This window comes from Trifolium pratense, linkage group LG7, assembly GCF_020283565.1.
Source record: "Trifolium pratense cultivar HEN17-A07 linkage group LG7, ARS_RC_1.1, whole genome shotgun sequence".
Taxonomy (NCBI): Eukaryota; Viridiplantae; Streptophyta; class Magnoliopsida; order Fabales; family Fabaceae; genus Trifolium; species Trifolium pratense.
Genome location: NC_060065.1, coordinates 29,702,991 through 29,719,761, shown reverse-complemented (window position 1 = coordinate 29,719,761; position 16,771 = coordinate 29,702,991). Strand labels below are relative to the sequence as shown.

General features: G+C 30.5%; 1 protein-coding gene across 1 annotated transcript; it reads right to left on the bottom strand.

Annotated features, from left to right (window-relative positions):
* Window positions 1-1,518: 1,518 nt before the first annotated feature.
* LOC123894416 (probable WRKY transcription factor 35) lies at window positions 1,519-6,146 on the bottom strand. Its single transcript, XM_045944419.1, has 3 exons — window positions 5,048-6,146; window positions 3,855-3,995; window positions 1,519-3,005 (listed from the first exon to the last, which is right to left on the bottom strand). Exons 1-3 carry the CDS (start codon window positions 5,854-5,856, stop codon window positions 2,426-2,428), a joined length of 1,530 nt encoding a protein of 509 aa, XP_045800375.1. The 5' UTR covers window positions 5,857-6,146; the 3' UTR covers window positions 1,519-2,425.
* Between the last annotated feature and the right edge of the window lie 10,625 nt (window positions 6,147-16,771).

The window sequence follows — 16,771 nt, the reverse complement described above, 5'->3', positions numbered from 1 at the left end:
TATATATATATATATAATATTTTGTATATTTAGAAGAAAAAAAAAATTATTTTCGTGTTTTCTTTATAATTATATCATAAACAAAAAGTTATCTGTGATTTAGTGACGGACAAAAACTATTATTTTTTTTAGGTTCTTATTATCTATTTACCCGTTCCCATAATCAATTTCTAAATCAAACATAAACATAGTACAAAATTATGTTGTCTAAAATATATTGGAGAGTGTTCTTGGATAGGATACCCATCAACCGTTAGGCGACAGAGGTAGTAGATCTTGAGACCCACACATCTTACAGTTGGGCCCACCCAATCCCATGGCAGTAAAAAAGTTCCTGGAACAACAAAACATATATCTTCTCTTGCTCTGAAAAATCTCCCATAAATAAGAAAAGGGATAAAGCTGCACCAAAAACCTTCCTAATCTCTTGATAAAAAGGAACTACATCATATATGCATGGACGTTGGATTGGATCCCATGGCCTGTATGGTCGATTTTTAGGTGAGAGGTGGGGAATTTGTCATGGTGGGTTGGTTCCTCTTGCGCATAGTTAAACTATGCGCAATTAGATAGTTAACTATGCGCAAGTAGTGGTGTACAAGCCTCTTAAGTAATGATGCACAAGTAGTAAATAACATTATAACAAATACGAATTTTATAAAATTTATCATTGGATTAAAAGTTTATATCATATAGATCGTCTATTATTTATTTTTTAAAGAAATTGAAAATTATTTTCCATGTTAATGAAACTCATCAAGATTAACAAATTTATGAGTTTTTATTGAATGTCGTTAATTTTGATGGTCTCATTAATATATCAAATAATTTTTAATTTTTTTAAAAAAATTATGGATGACCTATATAATATGCACTTTCGTTTCAACTATTGATTTTGTAAAGTTTATATTCGTTACAATGAATGATCTATATTACATAGATTATTTATAAAAAAAAAAAATTAAAATTTAAAATAATTTAATATGTTATTGAGAATTATATATCAAAAAGTGTATAATAAAAATGCATAAATGGTGTATATATATGTTTACATTTTCCATACTATTATATCAAGTATCAACACATGATCATGATCATAATCATGAATTGTACTAAAATTATAAAGAAACATGCACAAATAGGTGAGCATGCACATGCTAAATGATTAAATGTGCCAACCTCGTTTTGCTGGTTGGATTTTGTTATCTTAAACACAAACTGCCCATACCATATACTACTAACAATTCTATAATCATTTTCTCTATGATAAAAATAAAACATAAACACTAAAATAAATAAAATAACTAAGAAATAGTATATATAGACAAAAATATAATTTCATTCTAAAATTCAAATCAATGAACACAAACAAGTCGGTGGATAATAATAAAAAAACACAAAGCCAATGAACCAAAGCATGCATAATGCATTTCACCTCTCATGTCACACATCTCAAGATTAGAGGTGACTGATATGAAAAGTCAAGCTTTATATATATTATAAATAAATTAAAATATATATAAATTTATTTTTGTCTTCTTCCATAAATTTCATATCTCATCAAACAAATCTTGGAATCCAAATTTTTCTCTTTTTCACTCATACACTTTGGAATTAGAATAATGATAATTAACCCTCACATGCACCAAAATAAATAATTTTAATTTTTTCCACTTGAAAAAGATGAAAGGGCTAGTCTCATCTTTTTTATCATCAATCTACTCACAATACTGAGCTTTCATGTCTTCTGCTGAAATATAGTAAAATGTACTTGTTTCAACTATTGCTACCTTCTGTTCCTCAGCTTTCTGTCCCATCCACCAATATTCCAAAAGGAATGTGGGACTCAGTTTGGTTTGCTTCCAATCAACCAACCATAGCACTCTTTCTCTTTTACACTCTTCTTGTAAATAAATACCAAGAGAAAATAAAGTAGGTTTTCTATTGTCCGCAATCATCTCACGCATTCATGCAGTCAATAAATCGTCACTCGAACAAATTCAAGAATTTATGTAAATTGATTGTTTTGTATTGAAAGCAAACAATATGAAATTCAAAAAATATAACTATCAGAGAAAGTTGAAATAACGACAGAAATGAGATATAAAAAAATATATATGATTGGTCACTAAATTTTGAAATCTCTAACACTTAGCGACAAAATGAGAGACATATTTCACATTTTTCTGTCTGTAAATTTTTGTCGCTATTTCAACTTTTTCTGTGGTAATAAGTAAAAAAAAAAAGGAAATTTCTTAAATCTTCCCTCACATGACACACTTCAAATGAGACGATAAGAAAGAGCCAAATATGACTTTGAATAGTATTGCACTTGCACCACCACCAAATAATACTAAGCAAGATTGAAAATTAGGTCTTTTTTGTAAGGTGCATGGCTTTAAATTCTAGGTCTTGTAACCTTCTCTTATTTGTTGGTATTGTTGTTGTCCACTGACCAGTCAAAGAGGTGAAATGGATCTAAACCCTTGGATTGATCTCTTTGATGAACATCATTAGTACTTGAATTACCACTAAAACCTTGATTAAACAATAGGTTTAATGGATCAGCTTCAATTTCACCTAACTCAGCAAAAAAATCTTCATGACTTTGATTATTTTCAATCATAGAAGATTTATAAGAAAGTCCATCATTAAATTCTCCTTCAACTTCATCCATCTCAATCTGTAGCTTCTCTATATCTTCCATATTCTCTTCCTTCACATTGTTAACAATTGGAGAATCATTTTCATCACTGTTATTGTTCTCTTGATTTTCTTCTTTTGGTTTTGATGTGTCATTTTGAGTCAAAGAAGCTTCTGAATTTTTCATATTGGTTTTGGATGGTTGAGATCTTGTTGAACCTGCTAAAGCATTTCTTTGTGTTGGCCATGGATGATTGTGTTCTGAAGTGTAAGTGATAACTAACATGTTTGGATCTGTTCTGCTTCTCTCAACTTGTTTCCTTGCAGAACATCCCTTTGAACTGCTGCATCTATAGTAACCCCTAATAGTACACCAAAAAATTGATTAAGTAACATTAATATGTTATATCTTCGGTATATATTAATTATTCAATGTATTTAAAAAGTAAATTTTCTCTTATCATAAAGACCAAAAAGAGCAATATACAAATGAGAAATTCTGTAATACAATCATACACCATCAAACATATAACTTAAGCAATCCGTAACACAATATAAGCAAATAATTTTACTAGCAGGGAAAAACATAAAGGAGGTTTTCTATTGTCCGCAATCAACTCGCGCATTCATGTAGTCAATTAATCTAGACACTTGAATTTTTTTCGACACTCGAACGAATTCAAGGATTTATGTAAATTGGTTGTTCGAATGTATTTTGGATTGAAAGCAAAAAAAAAAATTGACCGACTGCATATACTTCTTTACTAATATTTTGTTACATATGAAATACATCAAGAACATTATACCAAAACAAAATTGCTTAATGCAATAAATTCTTATAATAAAATATAAAACAACAAATCAAAATAACAAGACTAAATCTCAGTGAATTGTGACAGCAAGATTACTCTGACACTTACAATACCATGTTGCGTAGAATAATAGCAACTAGAGAGAGAGCTTTCTTAATTGCAAAAGCTAAGTAGCTAGTCTAGTTGTTTTTAAAATAACAATGTGTGACAAGTAACAATATACAATGGTCAAGCTAGAAATATGGAAGGAACACAATAGTACATTACAAGGAAATGATTTTAGGTAAAGTCAAGTCAACATGATGATGAATTAATAATATATTAAGCTTTGCATCAATGTATTTATTTAATTGATAAATTATGTACTTGTTGTTAATCAGAAACTACTAACTAACTTACCTTGGATAAGGTGAACCTTTAATGGGTTTCTGACCATATTTTCTCCAAGCCCACAAGTCTGAAGGAACTACTTCTCCAGTTTGTCTACTATTTGCAGCTGCTGGTGCAGGAATACAAACAACCTTTTTTGCCTGATTCTTCCTGTTCAATAATCATTACACAAAAATAATGTTTTATTTTTTATTTTTTTTCATAATCTGCTAATATATAGATAAACTCTAATATAAGCACAAGAAATGCCTATAAAATCATTTCAATAATAAAAAACACACTCTTATTGTGATTAATTAATCAAACACATTTTAGTACACTTCATCCGTCCTAAAATATAACAAAAATTAGTCAACAAAAATTATTGTATGATCTGGTCTAAAATTTACACCAAATAAATATCTTATGCCGATCATTTTTTGCTTATTTATTTTGGAATGGAGGGAGTAATTAATATAAATAACAAGAATATGATCATATGTATATAAAGAGAAATAAAAACTAAGAAAAAACTATTATATTAGATTATAGGTGTTTAATTTGGTTAATTTCAATTAAAATTGCAGGTATGTTTATTATTTTGTATGATGATCAAATTCAAAAGAATAGGAAACTTCAGGTGATTATAGAAGAAAAGTAGTTTAAGATAAGTAAGTTGCTTGAAAGGTCATTTTTACAATTATTTGTGACAAGAAGCTAACTCAACTTTTCAGGTGAATTTAATTTAAAGCTTATGAAAAGCATCAAAAGAAATTAAACCACATGTTATATAGTCTTCTTGATATTATCATGATTGAAACTTAATATATATTTTCATTCTCAGTCCAAAATTCATTAATGTTGACACGTGTATATAGTCAAAGGAAGAGATGATATTTTGTAAATTAGCACTAGAAAAGGAAAAATAATAAAAGTACCTAATTCATGCCAAACCCTACTTTCTCTGTACAGTATTTGTTCCAAAAATTCACCAAAAAATTTCAACTTCAAAATTAAAACAAAATAGTACTAATAGTATTTGAATTATGATACCATACTATACCATACCATCATGAAATTAATGATAGTAACATGCACAAACATAAATTAATTTGATTCTTTTCTATCCCATGACATTAATTATTATATATAATTTATAAATATAACATATATTATATAAAATTAATCATATAAATATAATTAATAATGATGTCTCATCTTACCTTCTTTTAAGACCAGATGAATTTCTTGAAGATGAGATCTGAACTCCTGTGTTATCTAGAAGAGAATCCTTTGAGATATTAGCATTAATATTGATATTGGTTGAAACAACTTGTTTAATTTGTCTTGGAGAAGGTGCCATAGTTGAAGAAGATTCATAATTACTTGGTAACTTTGGATTAGGAGAGATCTGAATCATGTTTGAGAATATATTCTTACATGGTCTTGAATTTGATCTAATCTCATGATTATGATTATGATCAAGTGCAAAAATAGAATTACTCACATCAGAAACATTAATTATTGAAGTTGAAGCCGGCGATGCAGTAGTAGTAGTAGCCGCAGTAGTAGTAGTAGTATTTGTTGTGATGTTGAAGTAAGAAGATGATGGTATATGATCAAGTTCTTGTAGAAATGGATCTCTTAAAGTTGATAATAATGGATCACCAAACATGTTATTCATGTTGGTTCCTTCCAGAACCGAATTAATAAAACTCATATTTTGTTGTTGCTGCTGGTGCTGGTGCTGGTGCTGGTGATGATGCTGACGATGAAGATGATCAGAAGAAGAGAATAATTGATGATTATGATTATGATGATGCCATTGATTATCATGAAGATGTTGTAAAACATATTCAGATGATGATGAAGAAGTTCCTGTTGTACTATATGCTCCGGCAGTAGTAGTGGCAGTAGCAGTAGTAGTACCGGGAGCTCTGATTATGTCAGTTAAATCACCTTGATAATTGTCCATAGTTTTTGATGATGATATTGTTGATGATGTTGATGAGACAAAGATGCTACTACACATGCTTAGTGAAAAAACAAGACATGCATGGTTGAATTGAGAAGAGAAGAAAGAACAAAAAGAGTGGTATTAATATATATGATGTGTGTGAGATTTTTTGGGGATTAAGAAGGAAGTAAATGGAAATAATTGAGGGAACAGGTTTATGGGAGGTTGGAAACTGAAACTGATTGTTCTCTTTTTCTCTTTGTGTTGTTAATAACAAACAAACAAAAGAAGGAAAGAAAGATGAGTTTATAGAAAGAGAAAGAGAGACGCTGACTTTTTACAGCTCTTTTCCATACGCAACATCAGAGATACAGAGAGAGAGAGAGAGAGTTGTTTTTTTTAATTAAGATAAATTAGTAGGACTAATTATATAAACACAACTGCAGAGTTGGGAAATTTGTCTATAGTATATATTATTATCAATTTTATAAATAAAATATATCATACGTATTGTGCAACTACCAACATTTTGTTTGTTTTTGAATGGTAAAAGAGTTAAGCATTTTAAGTTAATCTATACAGCTGCGAATAAAAGATATCTTATTTATGTCAAAAAAAAATTAGTAGTGAGCATTTGTATATGGAGAAAATTTGACTGAAATGAAAACATATTGTGTAATAGATTTTTGACAGAGACTAATTTCATTCTTTTGGTGAAGTTCCAGTTCCATTTCTGGTTCAGGTTATGGTTTGAGTGGAGAAGCAGATAGAGATGACAATGGCGGACTCAGCTATTGAGTTAGCCATTTTTGTTATAATTTTCCGTTACATTGTGAAAAATACCTCATATTTATAATATGGTTATCAAAAATTTATTGTGCAATTGTGAAGACTAATTGTTGGAGTCTGATTGCATCTTGATACTCTGTCTCAAGAGTAATCAAGTATAATTACATAAACGGCAAATTGTCCTACACATTTATCTTAGTTGATGAGTTAAAGGATACATGAGTAGTTTTAAGAAGATCTAGAGTCCAATCTCTAAAACCCTTTGTATAAAAAAATTATAGACGATAAATTAAGTCGGCGTCTAATATGGATTAGGTGCAAAGTTGAAACTTATTATTTTTAGTGCATTTTAATAAAATATTATGCATATTTTCTCAATTTTATTGTTATAAAAAACTTATTTCTCACTAAAAACAATAATGATCTATATTTAACTCTAAAGATTTGGTCTAGTGATAAAAAACCAAAACAAGTGTTGAATCTGAAAGGTCTCGAATTCGAGTCCCTCTAGTATCTTTGGAGGGAGGTAAATATAATTATTTTTGTAAGCGTTCTTTGAACTTTAAGATTTTCCCTGCCTTGTAAGTGCGCTTTGGTGCTCGCACTATTTAGTGCTGCCGATGGGGTGCTCTCCATTGGGAGTAGCGTGATTCCTCATTCAATAAACCAAAACAAAATTTAGATTTTATTTCAAAAAATTTAAAGGTGATGCATTTTTAGGGTTAGTATTCAAATTCACTCTTTAAATTTGGGTTGAATTTAATTTAATTTAATTTCAGTTCTTGTTTCAACTAATGTGACACTTTTAACACATCCACTCACGCCTAATATTATTGAGCTTGGTACCTGTACATATAATTGATGGGTAACCGATGACATGTTATTATGCATAAGAAATAAACTTATGCATGGTGCATAAACAAATCTCCACCATCAAATTGAATCTAATAAATCTCTAAACGCATCACTTCTTACCCCAAATCAACAACAGCAACTCCTGAACGTCATCAAATTGCTTCGTAGTTAGTTTTAAACTAAAATGTCAAAACCATTTTTGTTGTGGAATGATTTCATATTAGATGTACTTAAACTAAAATCATGTCAAAACCAATTTTGATTAAATTAATTAATTCAAGCCTATAAAACTAATTTATAAATTAAATATTACTTTCAGTGCACTTAGATACATATTGTTGGATGATCTATCAATCAATGTAAAACTAAAAATAGAGTTTTATCATTTGATGATACAACCATTTTTATATTGTGGACCACTATATATTATCTTTAAGGGTCAAAATGTTGCCAAGTCATTTTCAAGGTAAAAGTAAATAATGTTAGAAACTATTCATCTTGCATGTGTATGAATGAAGTGATTAACGAAATCAAATCAACTGTTATGATATGATAATACATTAAAATTACAAATAAAACAATATGAGTCTATGTAGAAAGATAAAGATGTGTAAGTAGTAGTAACATTTTTTTCTATCTAAGAGAGGGAAAGGAATGAAGAAAGGTCATTTCTACAAAATAAGTGACAAGAAACAAAAGAGGCGGCAAGTAGCCGCATTTTGCGGAGAAACGTTTCGAACCATTCAATAATTAATCTCAATCTCACTCTCCTAATTATATATATTTTTTCAATTAGCAAAGCAAAGCAAAGCAAAGAATGTTTTAACGTGGCATGCCATCTATCTATATATGTCTGCTGTTCCTTCACAACAATCATGTACCACTATATATGCCGCTCAACAAATTTCCCTTAAAAAATAATCAACAGCATAAATGTATCTCAGTTATTTCGAAATCGGTTATTGGGAGAAATTAGTTTTTAAATGTGCGGAGGATATTTTATGTTCGGTTACACTATATTTTGACAAGGTCGGATGTACAAATGATGGGTGTGCTAAGAAGCTGAGCCTCCTTTTTCTGGGGTCTCAGACAAAATGGATAGTTATTAGCAGGCCTCTAAAAAATGATGAGGTTGATTTTAAAAAAATCAAAATAGTAGACAACTTCGATTTTAAGTTTTACTTGTGGTCTATGTATGTTATAAAAAAGAGTTAAAGACTTAGTATTAATAGCAATTGAGAATGATCACTTGAAAAATATATAATAAAAAGACTTGATGGACAAATTTGCTTCAAAAACTACTATAATCTTAAAAAAAACTGTTACCAAACAGAGCTTAAGTAGTTCACTTTTAACTTTTGGGGTCGAACCTTTAAATAGTTAGGACAGACCCTGCATTTTGAGATGTCTATTTTTGGCACTCCCTCGTTATTTTTGTTGGGAAAAACAAGCATAGAGAAAATAAAATAATGCAATCAACAATACAAGAATATAACGTGGAAACTTCAAAACCGGAGAAAAAACCACGACTGTTATCTAAACCGACAACTAGAGAATAAACACTATATGAAAATTGTTACAACATATAGACTTCACTCTCAACTACCCCATGACCCAAGTAGACCCACACTCTACAAAGTAAATATTTGAACTACATCTCGAATACTCTTAAACAAGAGCATAAGAGAAAAAATAAAAAAAAACTAAAATATAAACTTAAAGTGTTTACAAGTGCTACTGCTTGGTGTGTTGACACAAGGAACTTGAGGTCTCTATATATAGCCTTGAGCTCATCCACTCTTCACTTTTCTAAGCAATGTGGGACTTCTCAAATATAATTTCCTTGACCTTTTTTCCTTCATTAGCAATGTGGGACTTTCATTGCAATCAACCCCAACAATCTCCACCTTGATTGTAATGGTCTTCAATCTTCATTGTCTACACCGACAATCATTATCTTCTGCTTCCATTGTCTATACCGACAATCATAATTCTCATTGTCTATACCGACAAATTAAATTATCATACTCCACCATAAAGAGTACACTCCGCTTGGAACTAAACCATCCTAAGAATTTTCTTCACTTGGAACTAAACCATTCCAAGAATTTGCTTCACTTGGAACCAAATCATCCCAATAATTTCATCTCGAAACTTTGCAGAAAATTTATGGTGCAACTTCCATATTGGCTTTCTCCGGAAGTTCATCATCCATCGAGATAACCGCGTACCTTGCATCAATGTCAACCAAAGCCCGCACGCTATCATCACACACTTTGCATCCATGTGTCACTTGGACGACTTCAACCGATGCCCATGTGTCACTTGAACAACTTCAAACTGCTCTGAAACCACCTTCACGCCATTGTTAGGCTCCAACAATTCCAATTTAGTTACATCACCTAGTAAACACTGTTTCACTAGTCCAACTAAACTCATGTCACTAACAAGTACCCACCCGAAGATCCACAACTTAACCAAACAATGAGAATTACCACTAGTAACTGATGCATAACCAATAATAGTAGAACTATCTAACAAGTATCTACATATTATCTATGCATCAAAGTTTAAGAAAATACATCCCATCGTGTTAAAAGAAATTCACCCATACCTTGAACCTTACAAGCTTTCCTGTCTCCAAGATGAACAACTCCATCTTCAACTAGCTCTAGGGATTCAAAAGTATTTCTTCTTCAAACACATGTGATAGGAGCTTCCAAAGTCCATGACTCAACACTCCACTGATTCTCAACTTCCACTAGCACCTCCGCATCCTCATAATAAGTTGTTTCAGACGTAACCCGAGTATTCTTAGCACTGCCTCTCCAGACTGATGTCGAGTATTATTACCACCGCCTCTTCAAACTGACCTTGGGTAACCCAAATTGCATCAGCACATCCTTGACTTAATTTTCCACAAGCCAAACATGATTCTTCCATCAATTTTCTCTAGCCTAAACTTCACAGCGGACTCCCTCCTCCTGAATCAAATCAAGTGCTCTGATACCAGTTGTTGGGAAAACCAGGCATAGAGAAAATAAAAAAAACGCAATCAACAACACAAGAATATAACGTGAAAACTCTAAAACCAGAGAAAAAACCACGGCCGTTGTCTAAACCGACAACCAGAGAATAAACACTATATGAAAATTGTTACAACATATAGACTTCACTCTCAACTACCCCATGGCCCAAGTACATCCACACTCTACAAAGTAAATATTTGAACTACATCTCGAATACTCTTAAACAAGAGCATAAGAGAAAAAAGAAAAAAGACACAAATATAAACTTGGTGTGTTGAAATAAGGAACTTGAGGTCTCTATATATAGCCTTGAGCTCCTCCACTCTTTCACTTTTCTAAGCAATGTGAGACTTCTCTATAATTTCCTTGACATTTTTTGCTTCATTAGTGGAACTTTCTTTACAATCAACCCTAACAATTTTTTCTATTATAAAAGGCACATCCGTAGATTGAAGAGTAAACTAAAAACTAAGAAGGCAAACTAAAAACTAAACAGTAAACATATGTAACCCACCACCACTAATTAACTAAGCATAATAGTCACTTGAACACCAAATTTTGCACGACAACAATATTATCTAATTAATTAATTTCAAGCTAACAAATGTAAATTTATATATTTTGCCATGTAGATACCTAGTCATGCTGATCCAGGTTTGAATCATTTTACACGTCAAAAATAAATTTGATTAGTTAATATTGAATTAATGTTATCTAAGCTTGTAGCAAAAGACAATAGAATGAGAAAATTTTATTTTGATCTTAAATAGAAATAGATCTTATGTGTGTGTCATGTGTGCTTGAGAACATCCAGGTCCATTTACTCCATTCAAAGTCAAAATGAGCTGACTTTACATAACACGTGGCATTTTGATTTTCAATTTTCTCTTGGTTTTGCATTATTCTTTCTTTTCAAATAAACTATTTAAGCTAATGGAAATTGACCTTATTATTCATCATCTTTTGAGGTCACACTTGAAAGCAAGAAAATATCTAAATAGGTAATTAATTAGAAATAGAATTAAAAGCCAAATTTAACACTTAGCTGCTTAAGGACGGCTTTTAGCGGATACTTAGTTAATTAATAATCAAATTTCCAAAAGTAATTATGATGAGATTGTGAGATGCAATTAACTACTAACTAGGAACTAATTATAAAGTATGTCGGAATGATATGGACAGTGATTATAAAATTAATAAAAACTTAACCTAAGTTATATAAATATTAATTAGGGTTTAGTTCCAAAAGTTTATTCTTATAAAGAGATTACATTAGATTAACGTCTTTACCGTTTGTTTAGTTCCAAAAGTTAATTCTTGGTTAAGTTTAGTCTTGTGACACGTTCAAAGATGATGCTAAAAGAATCATATCTTATAAATGAAATGATACAAGCATGATAAGACACTTTTGAAGGCTCTGATTTTTATTACTTTTTTGACAAAGAAATTTGGAAACGTTTTCTTCTCCTTTCCCACTACTATAGTATTATTTTTCCTTGTGTGTATAATCAAGCATGATGTGGGGACAAAGAAGGACCTTAACTTTGTTTATTATTTTAGAATAATTATTTGGTATATTATAGTTTTGTTAGATATCAGCACTTATTTAGATCCGTTATCGTGTATCTATAACTATTGAGTTATTTGTTAAGGGTTTGAGTACCCCCTTATTTTATAATATAATATCATTTGCTTATTAAAAAAAATGTCTTAAATGCATATGTTAAAATATTTATAATAAGAAAGGTTTGAATGGTTCATGTTTTTAATGCGCCAATGATGATGGAGATAATCACCGTCCCTTGTGTTTGATGAGACATTTTGAGAATCTATCATCAACTATGTAAGACAACTATTACCGTCTCGTCACTATATTTTTGGTCACTATGAATTTCATTTTCATATCGTAAAATATATGCTCCAAAAGAGACACTATTGCCAATTACATCTACAACTATTCATCATCCCCCAACCTCTTAAACTAGTCGATTTTGGCTTCAAATCAAATCGTGTAATTAAGATTTGAGTCCTCGCAACAATCATGAGGAGACGACATTTGTGATATTATCGTTGTCATAGAATTATGAGAATATGGAAAGAAATTATTCTAATTATATCAATTTTCATGCTTTTTTTCTAAGCAAGTAAATTTAAGGCATTTTTTCGTAATAATAGTTGTAATACAATTTTGAATAATTTTAAAAGTAATACGAGAAATATGAGTAGTTAAAGCTGTCCATGTAAGAGCATAAATGCTACCGATTACAGTTTGCTTGAAGTTTAGTGAAAGAATCATAATTTGCGAGTAAAGTTCTATAATCATCAATAAATAAATCATATTCATAGACATTTGGTTTTTTATTGTGCATATCATCAATTTTTCATGTTAAATATGGTATATATTTTTTTGGTACAAAAGAGGGCCGAAGCCCAAATGCAGTATCTTTTTTATTTATGCAAGCATTTAATATATATGAAAGTTGTTCTGTGAGTTTAGCTCAGTTGGTAGGGACTTCGCATTAGGGGACGAAATTCGAACTTCGGACACTCTACTTATAAACTTTAAGGGTGAAATTTATACCCACTAGATTACCGAACAAAAAAAAATGCAAGTGTGTAGATACTCCGTAAAAAGATAAAACTAAATACTCCCTCCGTCTCATAATATAAACAAAAAAAAAATTCACACTTATTAAGAAAAGTAAAATATGATAATTTCAAGGATAACTTTTTGTGTTTTTGTTTAAATAAGTTTTATGGAAAGATGTAAAAAGAGTTTTTTATTGGTTATTGATTATGGGAAAAAGAAAAGAGAAAATAAATTAAGTAAAAGTCTATCTTAAAAATGATAAAAGTGGTTTTTTTCCTTATAATTTGTTACATGAAAAAGTGATTTTTTTCTTATAATATGGGACGGAGGGAGTACATATTTTATAAAATAAATAAAAAATACATAATGTGTTGTATAGTCCGGGCGGAACCAAGAATCAAGCATAGTGGGGCTAAGTTTAAAAAGTAAAATTTAGTATATATAAAATGTAATTTTTTTATATAAAAACTACTACATATATATAATATAAGAAATTTAAGAACATGTAAGTAATATTCAGAGTCAATATATATGTGTAGTCAAAATGCACAACCTGTTTTATGCTCCATAATAAAAACCAATACAATTCTACCAAAAAAAAAAAAAACCAATACAAAACTCATTTTACCACTATGAACTAGTTCTAGCACTACGAACAAAACAATGCAGGCTTCACACACCAAAACAGCCAACAAAGACAAACGACCATAATTACAAACATAAACACATTAATTCAAGAGCCACAAGCCCAAAAAGTGCCTATAACAAATTTCACTTCAAACATACTCCATGCTTGCACACTTTTTTTTACCATAAAAGACAAAGATCCAATAGTCAATAGATATATAGTACATCATCTGATCCTTTTTATAAAGACAATTGAGTCAACAAAAAAATGATTTATCTTTAGAGGTATTATAATACATCAAATTTTATTGACTCAATTGTCACTTATCAAAAAATCAAAGATATTATAATGTCAATACTATGAATAAATAAAAAATCAAGAAGGTCGGAGGGCTCGTAGCCACTCCCAGTCCCCCGGTGGCTCCACCACTGTGTTTTATTTAGAAGATATATACTATTTATAAACTTAATATTTTTTTACAAAAAAAAATAATTTAATTCATTTCATTAATCAAATAGTACTCAATACAACGAGGAATAAACTCTTAATAAGAATCATAACAACCGAAAATCATCAAAACCTATTTATAATAGAGTTATCCAATGGCTTGACTTCCAATAACATTAAGGGAAGTTTTTGGTGATATGATCCTCGCCACTAACAAGTGCCAATTATCTTAGGTTATGGTGTGACCTTGGCTGCTTATAACGACATTATCTTATTGACGATTTTGATCGGCAAAAAATATGTGCCAAAGATTGAAAGTTCACTTTTGTTCTTGCTCCAATAGTCATAGCCAAAAAAATGCTTACATATATCGGCAATCAACCCCCTTGAAAATGGAAAATTTTACTAATTTCGATGGCCAAGGTTGGAATTTCGCATTGTCTCATGACATATTAAGATAGTCATTTTATAAAAAGGTTAATGGTTATAGGCGAATATTTTCACTTTTACAAATTATCTTTTTTTTATCGCTATTAATTTAATTTCTAACGTTCATTTCATGTGCATTAAATATTCTTTTTACTCTAAGATAAGATAGTTTATCCTTCGAAATAAAACATGAAGTTATACACTCGTGAGAAAGAGTGAATCTCTATCCAAGTGATCATCTGAGTTTGCGTAAAAAAATAAGAAGATCCTTTTGTCAAAGCTAAGTCAAAATCAACGAATTATCCTCTATATTAATTAATTATCCCCTGAGTATTCTGTCTTCGAGAAAAGTTGAACAACATCCTCAATGTTGCATCAAAAGTTAGAGAATCATCATCTTACGAGTTATTATTTAAGCACTACGTCTTCAAGATCCTTTGGTCAACACAACATCAAAAGTCAATATTTTTAACCTCTAAGTAAGATCAAGCATTGTCCTCTTATAGTTCATCATAAGTTATAAACCTCCGAATGATTATCCCATTTATGTCAAGTCTTTAAGGCTATGTTTGGATTGATGGAAAGTTGTGGAATGGAATGGAGTGAGATATAATCTTATTCCATTATTTGGTTTTGTAAATAATGCCTTGAGTGTGTTTTGGTGAGTGAGTGAGTGAATGGTTTACTAAAAGGAAAAAATAAGATAAATTTTTGTTTTCTCTCTACCCACGGCTCAGATATGGGTAAGCTAGATCTATTGTGTGTAGCGAAGATTTTTTCTTACTTTCACGGTACCCACGGCTTTTCCCTTGGTATTACTCACGGTATGTGGCCATGGGTAAAACTACCGTGGGTATATGCAATTATTCTTGTAGTGGAAATATGGAATGGAGTATGATGGAACCCATCCCATCCAATACCACCCATTCATCCAATTTTTCATTCCTCCCAATTTGAGGTGTATGCAATGGAATAGAATAAACTAATAACAAAAATACAATTTTGTCCCTTTTTATTTTCTTCTCTTTTGTTAAACTTTATTTCTTCCCTCTCCTCTTCTTCTATTGACTCTTATTCTTATTCTTCTTCTGCAACCAGTCTCCTAAATAAAATGTAATTTCAATTTTATTCTCCGAAATTGTCATATAACAATAAAATTATTTTTTCCATTGTTTTCAGCTAGTTATTCTTTTTTCCATTATTTTCCGCCGTGTGTTCGTCACAATAAATAAGATCGTGTATTTTATTTCAATGTAATTGTATTTTTTAAGTAAGGGTATAAATGTAATAAAATATTTCTTATCTTGTTCCGTTCCGTCCAATTTCGAAACAATGGAATAAAAATATCCAAACAATGGGATAAAATATTCATTCCACTCCGCTCCATTCCATTACGTTCCACTCCGCTCCGTTCCATTCTATTCCATCAATCCAAACATAGCCTAAGGGTGTGTTTTGTTGGATGGATGGAAAGGGGAATTAAGGAAAACACGGAAATCGACGAACGAATTTGGAGTAAACTTTAGTATAAGTTCATTCATAAATTTCCAAGTTTAATGACTTGAAATTCATCTCTTAAAGTGAATAAGTAGAAGATTCCAAGTTCGAACTTCGATTCCTGCATATAAATATAATATTAACCTATACATATCCCACTCATTCACTTGGATAATAAGCATTCATTTTGAACCAATTCAAAATATTTGTTGAATTCCTCGCCAACTCTTGCAAATTAAACAACCAATTTAATATAAGATTCTTAAAACTATAGGGATCAATATAGTATATAGTATATAGTATATTATACAAATCCCACAAAACCCGAGCTAGCTAAGCATAATAAGTACACAACACATACAAGTGGTATCTTGTAAAATCAAAATTAAGGATTGAGTTCAGACAAACACTTGCCTCACGTTCCAAGCATGACAAACCAATCACACTTCCCACAAACGAACAAAATTAAACTGGGATTCTTTCAACATTACTCTAACAAGGTTTTTGTCTTTAATTATCACCCTACCATGTGAAGCAGGCCTCTAAATTATAATTATTACATTATTACATGATGATCAAATTTAATGTACCATATGTTCATGTATAAATTATAATACATACCACCTCATAGGGGTCTTAAAATGACAACCCTTCACACTCGCTTATCACTGTATTTTCCATATTAAACTAATCATATGTTTAATCCCCAAATGCATTGATTAAAAT

Coding starts and splice junctions, on each gene's coding strand:
- LOC123894416 (XM_045944419.1), bottom strand. CDS start 5,856: ATGTGTAGTAGCATCTTTGTCTCATCAACATCATCAACAATATCATCA. Junction 3,996..5,047: donor TCATCTGGTCTTAAAAGAAG/GTAAGATGAGAC, acceptor ATTATTGAACAG/GAAGAATCAGGCAAAAAAGG. Junction 3,006..3,854: donor AAAGGTTCACCTTATCCAAG/GTAAGTTAGTTA, acceptor GTGTACTATTAG/GGGTTACTATAGATGCAGCA.